The 13,167-nt window shown below is 34.0% G+C and overlaps 2 protein-coding genes across 2 annotated transcripts; one reads left to right on the top strand and one right to left on the bottom strand.

Annotated features, from left to right (window-relative positions):
* The first annotated feature begins 9,183 nt into the window (after positions 1 to 9,183).
* Positions 9,184 to 9,879, top strand: LOC120769215 (putative nuclease HARBI1). The gene is made up of 2 exons (XM_040096110.1): positions 9,184 to 9,253; positions 9,307 to 9,879. Exons 1-2 carry the CDS (start codon positions 9,215 to 9,217, stop codon positions 9,835 to 9,837), a joined length of 570 nt encoding a protein of 189 aa, XP_039952044.1. The 5' UTR covers positions 9,184 to 9,214; the 3' UTR covers positions 9,838 to 9,879.
* A 251-nt stretch (positions 9,880 to 10,130) lies between these two features.
* On the bottom strand, positions 10,131 to 10,555 carry LOC120767789. Its single transcript, XM_040094052.1, has 2 exons — positions 10,454 to 10,555; positions 10,131 to 10,367 (listed from the first exon to the last, which is right to left on the bottom strand). Exons 1-2 carry the CDS (start codon positions 10,553 to 10,555, stop codon positions 10,131 to 10,133), a joined length of 339 nt encoding a protein of 112 aa, XP_039949986.1.
* Positions 10,556 to 13,167: the final 2,612 nt, after the last annotated feature.

Here is a 13,167-nt window from a genome sequence, read left to right on the forward strand (position 1 = left end):
CTTTTTGCAATGGAATTTTTTATCATCAATCTTGGCTATACAAGCTTACCTTTGACTAAATAATGCTATGAGAACTCTTCACACGCACTCAATGTATTATTCGCCACAATTATTTGTAGTACCTTGAAAATAAACGAGATAAAAATGGGTTTACATTGGGAATATTAAATTGTGATTTTGTTCCAAAAAGTTTTAGATAAGAAATAATAAAAAAATAATTTAGATAGAAATAGTTTTACTCACGGTTGTTTGTATCACTTAAAACTAATCGAGATAGATTTGGTGTCATATACTTACATACATACATATAAATGATCAGGAAGACTAGACACGTTGAAATCCGGGAGACTATCTGTGCTTCCGCCCGTCCCTTTGTCTGTAGACTAAACATTTTTTAAAAGCGGGCATAGCCCCGCTTAATAAATGTTTAATGTACATACAAGGTACTTTCCAAAGTAAACAGGACTTAAAAACAAACAGAACAAATGGTTTTTTCGGCAAAATCAATTTAATTTACTCAAAATAGTAGTTAATGGTTAAAATTAGATTTTTGGTTAAATAATCGGTCACATGGTCTATCAAGCGCATTGTGTGAAAGATTAAAGCCCACGGTCAACAAACTGATTGGACCTTATCAGTGTGGCTTTAAATCAGGAAAATCAACAATCGACCAGTTATTCACCATCCGCCAAATCTTGGAAAAGACCCGTGAAAGGACCTCTCCGTCGATTTGAAAGCTGCTTTCGACAGCACGAAAAGGAGCTGCCTTTATGCCGCGAAGTCTGAATTGTTCAGCGAACTAAAAGACAGCGGCTACGCTGTTGTCCGAATGGACGAAAACACTCCAGCTCTGAAAGTATTCGGCGCAGTACCCGCCGGGGAAGCAGAGGAAGAGGAAGACCTCCACTCCGTTGGAAGGACCAAGTGGAGAAGGACCTGGCTTCGCTTGGAATATCCATTTGGCGCCACGTAGCGAAAAGAAGAAACGACTGGCGCGCTGTTGTTAACTCGGCTATAATCGCGTAAGCGGTGTCTACATCAGTAAAGAAGAATCGGTCACAAGTGTCGATCAATGAGACGGCGCATTATCGTGCAAAAGACGCCAACTTTCATCTTCGCGATTTTCGGCCCAAACACGTCGAATACGGCGCACCAAACGTTTTAAAACTCCGATGTAAAATACCGCATTAAAATTTTGATCGGGTGGAACAAAATCCTTGTGGACAATACCCTTGGAATCATAAAATCAAATCAGCATTGTCTTCACTTTTGACTTCTCCATGCGCGTTTTTTTTGGGGGGGGGTTTCGGCTCGTCCGGTGCCTTCCCGAATTCTCGTATTGTCCTTTTTGGCCTCTTTAATGACGTCTTTGGAATGTTGGATTCTGAGCAATTTTTGGTCGTCAGTCAATTTGTGCGGGACAAACCGTGCACACACTTTTCGTTAGCCCAAATATTCAGGCAAAATGCGATAATTCGATGTTTTGGAGATGATCAATTTCATATCCATGAATTTCAATGATGATTTCGGCTGATTTTTGATGAATTCACGCACAGTTTCCACCTGTTGATCGTCATTTATGTCCTCAAGACCACTTTGAAATCGTTGAAACCACTCATGCACTCTGCTACGAGATAGGCAATCATCGCCATAAATTTTTTCATCAATTGAAATGTTTCGGTAAAAGTTTTACTAATTTTAAAACAAAATTTAATGTTGTCTCTTTGTCTTTCTTAAAACGCAATAACTTCACTTCCAATGGATGAAATGTCATGAAATTCTCACTGGATCAAGATAAGAGAAGAGTTTTTAGAATTAAATATAGCAAGCATATTACACAATTTTAAATTTCAACTGAATATCTCACCTTGCAGCACACAAACCAAACATCAATCATGTTATGAGAATAAAACTTTTCACGAATAGTGTCCTCAAGGTATTTCACAACAATTGTCGAAATCGTTGTAAAACTTTCATGTTTTAGGTACCGAATCACCAAATATGTAGCTGTAGTGCATATGATAGACTTTTTTTTACCGAACATATTCCGTCTATGTGTGCAGTCTAGTATTGAAATTCGGCGGAATGTTTATGCAATGAGCATGTCCTTGCTAAATGAGAGTATATAAATATTTCCGAACTGATTAATTTTATACCGCATCTATCAGTCTACATACATATGTATGTAAGTATGTAAACAGCAAAATCAGAAAGTAACGCCTATTAATTTATTTTCAACTCCCCACTTTTATTTAAAATAATTTATAATTAATATAAACTTATTATTTTATATATTTCCATTTTAACGTAAATATTATTATATTACGTAAATAAGCTCTTAGATATCGGTAATTAAATATTATGACAATAGGATAAAACTCCTCCGTTGAAACGCCTTTGTCCACGGATGTAACGACGAGATCACGCGGAGATACGGCGGGGGTAAATATTGAGTTCTGACAAAACATTACAAAAAACCAAATGACAATTTGCCGACAAACATATGTACATATGTACTTAACTAGATATGAGATCGCAAACATATCGACGCTGCATTGTGCGCATCGTCGCGAAGTTGGCAAAATTTCTATGAATCGAAATCTCACCACAATAGGTGTGTTTTATTTGACCAGGAAATTAAGCTACACCCAACTCTTTTTTTACACGGTAGACACGTTCCTCAGAAATACGTGTAAAAACAAACCGTGTAAAAAAAGACGCGTTTCCTATAGTAAAATGGGGGATACGTTCCATTTCATCTGAAAACCGTGTAAGATGAAATAAAGAACTATATTTACTTCGAAAAACCGTGTAAAAAATGTTGAAAACTATAAAATTTCAGATATGCATACAAATTGTATGTTCATATGGCATTTTATTGTGCATTAAAATTTAAAATACATAATTCATACAGGTGAATAATTGGCAGACTAAGCAAAAAACAAAAGAAATCTGTTAATCCAGAATTAAGAACAGAAAAATTAGAAAAGAAATAAGAAAAAAATATTTACATAATTATTCGTCGTTAATTGATAACAAGCGCCGACTTTAGGTGGGTGTCATCGCTGGAGATATCCATTTCAGCAATGTAAATATCATGCGAACAAAATGTGTAGGTAAGAGTTATCGAATAAGTGGATTTTCCAGTTACTCCTATGTATGTTCATTTCAGCAATGGTTCTAAGAGTGGTAAAAACAAACATAATTACAAGACAGTGATTTTAAAACCGTACTAGATTAAAAGTTTTTTTCAACCGTGTAACTTCAAAAAAGAATTGGGTGTATTAGGTTACTTTGTATGGAAGACTTATAGTGGAATTCTGTAAGCAGTCTCTAGTCACTATTTGAGACATTTTAAGGTAAAGTTTCAATTTGTGACTAGTAACTATTAACTAAACAGTCTCTAGCGTTAATCTCAAAATATTGACTCAAATTTTAGACCTGATATTTAGCAGGTCACAAAACTAAAAAAACATCTTGTTTGCCATTTTGAATATACTAAATACAGATCATCATAGATATTAATCGATTGCGTTTTTTTTATATTTTGTAAGCGACTCAAACACGTAAAGGTTAAAAATAAATCAATGTTAAATAAATTTCGTAAATATTACGAAACAAAGTCAATATATATTTTTATCCTTATTGGTAATTATGTTTTTTGACTATATTATAAAAATTTAATATTTGTTATCGACATATTTGTTTTCATTCAAGTGTAAAAACATCTCTGAATTCTGAAATGTAATGGATTTTGTGACTGTCACTTACAGAATAGCAAAATCGTCTCAAGTCACAAAAATTGTCTTTTACTTAAAACCTCAAATATAGAGACTTGTGACTGTATCATAAAACAGAATCGCACGGTTAGTCAACATAATTATGTTGGCTTGTCATATATCATATAGTCTAAGAGCCAGTGAATGGCAGAGTGAATGTATTTCACTAAAGATGTTATTTTGTTCGGTGACCCTTCTATAGATGCTTTACATGAAATGGGGAACAGCTAAGACTAGCGAAGGTAGCTATGACGTCACCCAGGTAAGACAGGTACGTAAATCAGACCAAGTTCGCAAGTATTTTAACAAAGCTGACGTTTGGTCACAACAAATAATATGGTAAATATAACCAGAAAAATAAATGGCAGACAATTTTTTCGGTTATACCCTCGTGGCAGACGTTATTGGAAATTTGCAAAAAAAAAATTTCGAAAGTATTTTAACAAATCTGATTTTTATATATGTTATTTGTAATAGTATTATTAGTTTATTTTTCAAACGGCAGACGTTTTCTCCGGTTATAATACTCCGGCAGACGACAATATAGATATATTGACAGTGTGATTATATGTACCTACTGTGATTACTTCTATTTCGATAATTTCTGCATGGAAAAAGATATATTATGAAAAATATGAGAACAAAATTATATTTACTACTTTATTATAATGAATGGGGAAGATGGGTTGTTTATAAATCAATAATAATAACTATTATAACAACATTCACTTAATTGGTATTAATAAAAATATGTTTCTAGTTTTTATTGATATATTTTTATATATAAATTTTCCATCGTATTATGATTCGTCAATTTCGTCGTCGGAATCATTACTATTGTCATAATGCTCATCATCTTGGTCATCTTGTTCATCATCTTCGTTGTCGTCTGGAAAATTATGTATAAATGTTCCAACTGAACAATTTGAATATAAAATAGCATATAGTAAGTATAATAAAATTACCTGGTATATCTTGAATAAGATCACTATCTAAACATGGTAGCTGGTCTCCCTTAAACCAATTGAACACGTATGATGTATCTTGTTGTTTCCAACCATATTCTAGTGGGTTTAACATCGTCGGATTTTTCTGTGAAGCATTTTTCCAGATACTGGAAATGTAATGAGCACTCAAGAATTGTTGGTAAAGTTCAGCTTTACGTGGAGGTATTGAACTAGCGTCAAAGTTTACAACTTTTTTATTAAAGTTTGCATTTAAGTCAGATGCTTTGTAGCTATTGACAACTAGTTGAAAACGACTATCATCAACGTCTTTGGTTTTCGTGGTGTTATACATGTGGCAAGTTAATTCTTGAATAACATTAAACAGATAGTCTAGCGTATCTGGGGTTACCTCAGCGTTTCCTAAACTTTTAAAACCTTTTTGAAATTCAACATTTTTTTTACAAGGTGAAAGGTCTTTTTTTACCTTTATAAAACAGCAGGGTTAAAGTCACACCCCGTGAAAGCGTGAAAACCAATCAAGCTCTTTGTCAATAATTCACTGTGCAGGTCGTAAATTTTAGGAATATCAATAAATCTTTCATGGTTTCCAGTCCCAGTAAGCATCCAAATATGAGACAACCCATTTTTTAAGTGAACCATATTGCCAAGCATTGTAATTAATATATCTGTATTAGAACCTCAATGACGATATTTGACTCGTCGAGAATACTGCATACATGATAATTTTACTATCGGCTTCCTCGTGTAAAGGACAGGAGAGATCATCAACAAAACTCGATTCAACAATTTCATGATTCACTTTGTAGGAATAACAGTCGCGAAAGTTGAGATGTATTAATTTGGTCCCAAGGAACGAAAGGACTTCACTGCTAGCCCAATGAACTGTGAAAAAATCTATTAAAGCCTCCTTATTGGTAGAAAACAAATTTGCAAAAAAATTTTTAGTAATATTACCAGACGTTTTTGGCACTTCTTACATGGAATGTAAAATGGAAAACCATCAACAACGTAGACATTAGAAAACCGTGGCGGATTTTGCTCAATATTAGCTTCTAAAGCTTTAGCAAGTGCTGATTTATCAGTTTTGTAGATTACACCATCTAAATGGCACAAAGCTAATGGCACAGATGTGATGATGATGACAAAATTTTTATACTCTCGCAACAATGTTGCTAACGAGAGTATTATAGTTTTGTTCACATAACGGTTGTTTGTAAGTCCTAAAACTAAAAGAGTCAGATATAGGGTTATATATACCAAAGTGATCAGGGCGACGAGTAGAGTCGAAATCCGGATGTCTGTCTGTCCGTCCGTCTGTCCGTCCGTCCGTCTGTCCGTCCGTCCGTCCGTCCGTGCAAGCTGTAACTTGAGTAAAAATTGAGATATCATGATGAAACTTGGTACACGTATTCTTTGGCTCCATAAGAAGGTTAAGTTCGAAGATGGGCAAAATCGGCCCACTGCCACGCCCACAAAATGGCGGAAACCGAAAACCTATAAAGTGTCATAACTAAGCCATAAATAAAGATATTAAAGTGAAATTTGGCACAAAGGATCGCATTAGGAGGGGCATATTTGGACGCAATTGTTTTGGAAAAGCGGGCGTGGCCCCGCCCCCTACTAAGTTTTTTGTACATATCTCGGAAACTACTATAGCTATGTCAACCAAAGTCTACAGAGTCGTTTTCTTCAGGTATTTCCACATACAGTTCAAAAATGGAAGAAATCGGATAATAACCACGGCCACCTCCCATACAAAGGTTATGTTCAAAATCACTAAAAGTGCGTTAACCGACTAACCAAAAACGTCAGAAACACTAAATTTTACCTATGAAATGGCAGAAGGAAGCTGCACCCAGCCTTTTTTTAAAAATTGAAAATGGGCGTGGCGCCGCCCACTTATGGACCAAGAACCATATCTCAGGAGCTACTAGACCGATTTCAATGAAATTCAGTATATAATATTTTCTTAACACCCTGATGACATGTACGAAATATGGGTGAAATCGGTTCACAACCACGCCTTCTTCCAATATAAAGCTATTTTGAATTCCATCTGATGCCTTCTGTATAATACATATATACATTAGGAACCAATGATGATAGCGGAATAAAACTTTACAAAAAATACGGTATTTGAAAAATATGTAAATGACGTATAATGAAATCTCGATTATCACTTTACCATGCGAGAGTATAAAATGTTCGGTGCCACCCGAACTTAGCCCTTCCTTACTTGTTATTACATCGATTTTATGATCCATTGATATCCTTAGCATGCGACCAAATAGATCTCCCTGTATTTTTATTTCTTGAGCTTTCCACCCACTTTGATTGATTTACGTTTTTCTATTTGGCTAGCAAAATTATGTAGCGGTCTTTTCTTAATTGTTTTGTTGAATCGATTGACATTCGAGGAACACTCCGACAAAAATAATTCTCGTTGTTCACAGCAATCTTTTCCACGTTCAACAGAAACACTTCGACTTGCATTGTCGCTGCTTACCAGATGCAATATTAAACAACTGATTTGTCGGCAACTCAAGATTAAAGCGATTCATGCATTGATCAAAAGTTTTTATAAATTTATCGAGTTTTTGTGAGCTTTTCTTTATATTGTGCGCTTTCAAATCTGCAGTGATATCTTGCTCTTTGCTCAATCTAACCTGTCCCAAAACATGAGAGATGATAGAAGAGTGTATATCGTGGCTTCTAGCCCAACGTTGACGTGCTGAAATTTGGGGGTTACAAACGAAGAACAAGTTATTAATTTTCGGTAATATGGATTTGAATAATTCAAAATCCCCAATACGAATACTTCGAATTAGAATTAAATAATATGTACAAGTTGTACGCTGAGTTAACTCCGGATATGCTAGACTATCTGATTAATGTTATTCAAGAATTTACTTGCCACATGTATAACACCAAGAAAACCAAAGACGTTAATGATAGTCGTTTTCAACTAGTTGTCAGTAGCTACAAAGCATCTGACTTAAATGCAAACTTTAATAAAAAAGTTGTAAACTTTGACGCTAGTTCAATACCTGCACGTAAAGCTGAACTTTACCAACAATTCTTGAGTGCTCATTACATTTCCAGTATCTGGAAAAATGCTTCACAGAAAAATCCGACGATGTTAAACCCACTAGAATATGGTTGGAAACAACAAGATACATCATACGTGTTCAATTGGTTTAAGGGAGACCAGCTACCATGTTTAGATAGTGATCTTATTCAAGATATACCAGGTAATTTTATTATACTTACTATATGCTATTTTATATTCAAATTGTTCAGTTGGAACATTTATACATAATTTTCCAGACGACAACGAAGATGATGAACAAGATGACCAAGATGATGAGCATTATGACAATAGTAATGATTCCGACGACGAAATTGACGAATCATAATACGATGGAAAATTTATATATAAAAATATATCAATAAAAACTAGAAACATATTTTTATTATTACCAATTAAGTGAATGTTGTTATAATAGTTATTATTATTGATTTATAAACAACCCATCTTCCCCATTCATTATAATAAAGTAGTAAATATAATTTTGTTCTCATATTTTTCATAATATATCTTTTTCCATGCAGAAATTATCGAAATAGAAGTAATCACAGTAGGTACATATAATCACACTGTCAATATATATTGTCGTCTGCCGGAGTATTATAACCGGAGAAAACGTCTGCCGTTTGAAAAATAAACTAATAATACTATTACAAATAACATATATAAAAATCAGATTTGTTAAAATACTTTCGAAATTTTTTTTTTGCAAATTTCCAATAACGTCTGCCACGAGGGTATAACCGAAAAAATTGTCTGCCATTTATTTTTCTGGTTATATTTACCATATTATTTGTTGTGACCAAACGTCAGCTTTGTTAAAATACTTGCGAACTTGGTCTGATTTACGTACCTGTCTTACCTGGGTGACGTCATAGCTACCTTCGCTAGTCTTAGCTGTTCCCCATTTCATCTAAGGTATGTATAGAAGAGTCACCGAACAAAATATCATCTTTGGTAAAATACATGCACTCTGCCATTCACTGACTCTTATAGGGGGATTCTGTAACCAGTCTCTAGTCTCTATTTGACACATTTTGAGGTAAAGTCTCAATTTGAGACTAGTTACTATTCACTAAACAGTCTCAGTCTCTAGTCTCAAAACATTGTCTCAAATTTTGTCAGCTGGTAATAAGCAGGTCACAAACGTATTAAGAAAAGAGAAAACAAGCAATGGACGAAGAAGTCGCAGCTTTTTTGTTAATTTTAGAAACATATGAAAATGAAGAAAGGTAAGTATTGTATATATATCAAAACATAAATATATTTCTAGTTTCCATAATAAGTTTGGAATAAAAGGAGTGATTGGTGCTATTGACTGCACCCATGTTGCTATAATTGCACCGTCTTCGTCGTCTAACGCTATTCCACATGAATACATGAACCGAAAGGGTTACTATAGTATTAACGTAGAAGCGGTAGGTTAAATTATTAATTTAATATAATTAATATATGTATATATGAATTTTAGATTTGTGACGACAAATTTATTTTTCGCCATTTAAATGCTCGTTTTCCTGGCTCATGCCATGACTCCGGAATTTGGAGAACATCGCCGGCCAGAATAAAATTAATAAGGGAACATGTTGCTGGTTCATTTAAGTGGCTTCTAGGTGACTCAGGATATCCACTAGAGCCATGGCTTTTGACTCCTATATCAAACCCATCTGCACCAAATGAAGTTCTTTATAACAGAATCCATATAAAGGCCAGGAACATAATTGAAAGAGCCTTTGGTATTTTAAAGTCTCGTTTCCGTTGCTTATCTAAAGAGCGAGTACTGAGGTATACACCCTCAAACGCCGCGTTCTTAGTTTATACTTGCTCAATTTTCCACAACATTTTGCAAAAACATGGTATTTGTGACTTCGATGAAATCGACATGGAAAATTTTGAGGACTCTTCCTTCCTTGATAATTCTCCAGCTCAAACAAATCAGTATTACACTGCAGGAATAAATGCACGACGTAACTGCTTAAACTCTCTCACACAATCTTTGTAAATAAATATCTTTACAAATAAATATTTCATTTATATTTTCACAAAAAATTAATAAATTCATTTATTCAGTCTTTTATATGTATGTACATAACAATCATTAATACGAACATAAAAATCATTTAACTTATTCAGTTTTCTTTTATATGTATGCACATTATATACATTAATAGGAACAACTTAAAAATAATTTAACATAAACATATTCTTTGGTGTGTATGTACATTATAAACATTACTAAGAACAACTTAAAAATATCTTTTTAACTTAAACAAATATTTTATTAATTTTTTTTTTTTAAACAGCTTCCGATAGTTTTAAAATAGCACATGCCATATTGTTCAAAGAGTCCGCAACATTTTGGAAGCATTGTTGCGATGTCTCTCTAAATTTTGCCTCTTCTTCGCTCCTCTTCTTCATTGTAGCCATCATGTCAGCAAACATTTCCTGAGAAGTCTGCCTTCGAGAACGTGACGTTGATGGCATCTCACTTACTGTCGGACTCTGCGGATCTAGATTGATTATAATGTCGTTCTAAACGAAAAAAGAAAACATTCCATTTTATTTACTAATAAAAAAATGTTTATAAACATATACGCAAAGATTTTATTTAATCATACCTCTACTCCAATAGTTGGGACATCAGGCAGCCCATCAACCACGGTCCTCCCCAGTGTTTCCATCGCCCGCTCTTCCAACTCGGAGGATTGAATTTCCTGCATTGGTCCTCCGCCTGTCAATATCCTACTTACTTTTGCCTCTCTTGCCCTGGTTTAAACACTGTAAAATAAACAAGATATTTATTACAATTGAAATATATACATATATATATAAGTGTATATGTATGTAAAGATTTACCTCCTTCCATTTGGTAGGCGAACGTGATGGACCCTTTAGAGCGTTTAGCTGTTGAGCAAGTTTGATCCACAGCTCTTCTAACCTTTTGGGAGGCGTGGGATCGTTCTTGTGGAGCTTCATTTCAGGGTGAAGCTCTAGAAATGCTAAGTAGCATTCAATTTGCTCTTTTGTTGTACGCAAGGATTCTGAAATTGTAACAGTTAATTATATATGTACAAGTTAAAGAATATAACATCACATATTTAATTTAACGTTTACTTACCTTTGTTTTCCATTTTGAATGTATTGACAATTCACTTATAGAGATCATCACAGATAATCGATTGTTGGTGTTTATGTTTTATACAAAACTCAATCAGGTAAAAGTAAAAAAAAAATCAATTTCACATAACTTTTAGCTTCATCTTATTTCAAATACAACATTTTATTTTTATTTTTATTGGTAATTCATCTTTTTTACTGCGTTAAAAATAATTTAATGTTTGTTATCGACAGTATTTTTTCATTCAGGTTTTATATACATCTCTAAGTAATAAAATGTGTCAGATGGTCAGACCTGTTCGTTTTCAGTTGAGAGACTCGCAAATTTTTAAAAAAATCAAAATCGTCTCAAGTCTCAAAAATTGTCTCTAACTAAAAATCTCAAATTTAGAGACTTGAGACTGTCTCACATTACAGAATCGCACGGTTAGACTAATAGCTTGTATATTGTACTAGAGGGACTGCCAGTTCATTGCTTTTTTTCATTCACAATAGCTACGATATTTCTAAAAGAAAGGAGTTGGCAATAACGATAAAGTTCATTTTGACAGATAAAAATGTAAGCAAACCAAGATTACAAAATTTTGTGTTTTGTTTAAGTTAAAATTAATACAAATATGAACATTTGTTATACTTTTTTGTACTAATATTATCAAATGAACAAAATAAATATATTTATACAGTAATTTAGTATCCCGTTTGCAAATTTAAAAACTCAAACTAAACTTTTCTCCAAGTCAGACATTTTGAAACAAATTGAATATCAGCTGACTGTTCCCGTCCGCATTGCCAACACACTTCGTTTTTAAGCGAAAAATCAAATAGGCTAAGAGCGTTTTATTTGATCTACATATTAGCTTGTGATGGTGAAATAAAACACACCTTATGTCGGCTATGTTGACACTTTTCTTCATTTTGCAGTGCTTAATTATTGAAAATTGACTTATGTTCTTTTGAAATACTACGATTTTTCGATTGGGCTGTATTTTCATAGCGTCGTATTTATATACATAAAATGGGCTGAATCGAAAATCTAAGAAATAGTATATTAAGTACATACATATATAAGCATTATATGGGGTGTACATAGAACATACATATAGAAGTAGTAAAGGAGTTCATATAAATGGCAATTAAAAAAAATACAGGTGGATGCAAGGATTTCCAGTTTCCATGTTGTTTTTTTTTTCAATTTTATTGAAACCTTTTTACTCAATTCATTTTATTTAAAAATCATTTAGTCATCCTCGAGCAATTGCGGAAGACTTCCTTGTGCAGCACAGAGTTATGAAAGACCAATATGAAATACTTAGAAAATATGCGTGATGGTGCGTCGCCGCTTCTTTTGTCTCTTGAGTGAATGGTTTGATTTTTTACAAATAGCATATTGAGGGACATATGGAGGTACATATTTACGCTACGTTTTTATATTTTGATATACTGTGAATCACTTAAGTTAGTATACACCTCACCTGTAGTTTTAAATTATTTGAAAACTGTGCCCAATTTAAAATCCAGCTCCAATCCTCCAAAAATACTGGACGTCCTCAGGTATTTAATGACACGGAACACCGTGCTCCAAAAATAAAAAGTGAAATTGAAAACGAAATGGTAAAGGAATGTACATAATGCTCAAATGATTCGTCGCGTATTGTATTCTAAAAGTTGCCATGGCCGAAATATTAAGAAAAAGCCCTTTGTTTCCAAAAAAAATCAACGTAAATAGGCTGCCATCGCTAAAGAATACCAAAAGTCTGATCAACACTTTTGGAATAGCGTTATTTTTTCATATGTGAGCAAATTCAAAACACATCATTCAAACGTTCTGCCTGATTTAGTCGGCTTCTCCTCCTTAATTAGCTGTCATTCGTATATTTCGGAAACATGATTGTTCATCAGGTTTATGCAAGAGTTTTTCGCCTGACTTCTCTACAGGGGTGCGAGTACAAGGACAACAGTACAAGGACAACTCAGCTGAGGTGTTAAACTCCGAGCGAAGACTCGCCGGATTGTCGATTATGTACTAATACTACACTCGACAATCTCACTTCGTTCTCCACTCATCTCTCCTGAATGGTGTTTAGCGAGAAGAAGTTTTCGTCTATGTAAGACACCTGGAGACTGTCCCCTGCCACATAAATGAAGGTATTTTCACCTCGACTCCCCCCTGGTTGAGTTTGGACAGAGTTTTCAACGATTCATTTTGGGAACGGTT

This window comes from Bactrocera tryoni, chromosome 2, assembly GCF_016617805.1.
Source record: "Bactrocera tryoni isolate S06 chromosome 2, CSIRO_BtryS06_freeze2, whole genome shotgun sequence".
NCBI lineage: Eukaryota > Metazoa > Arthropoda > Insecta > Diptera > Tephritidae > Bactrocera > Bactrocera tryoni.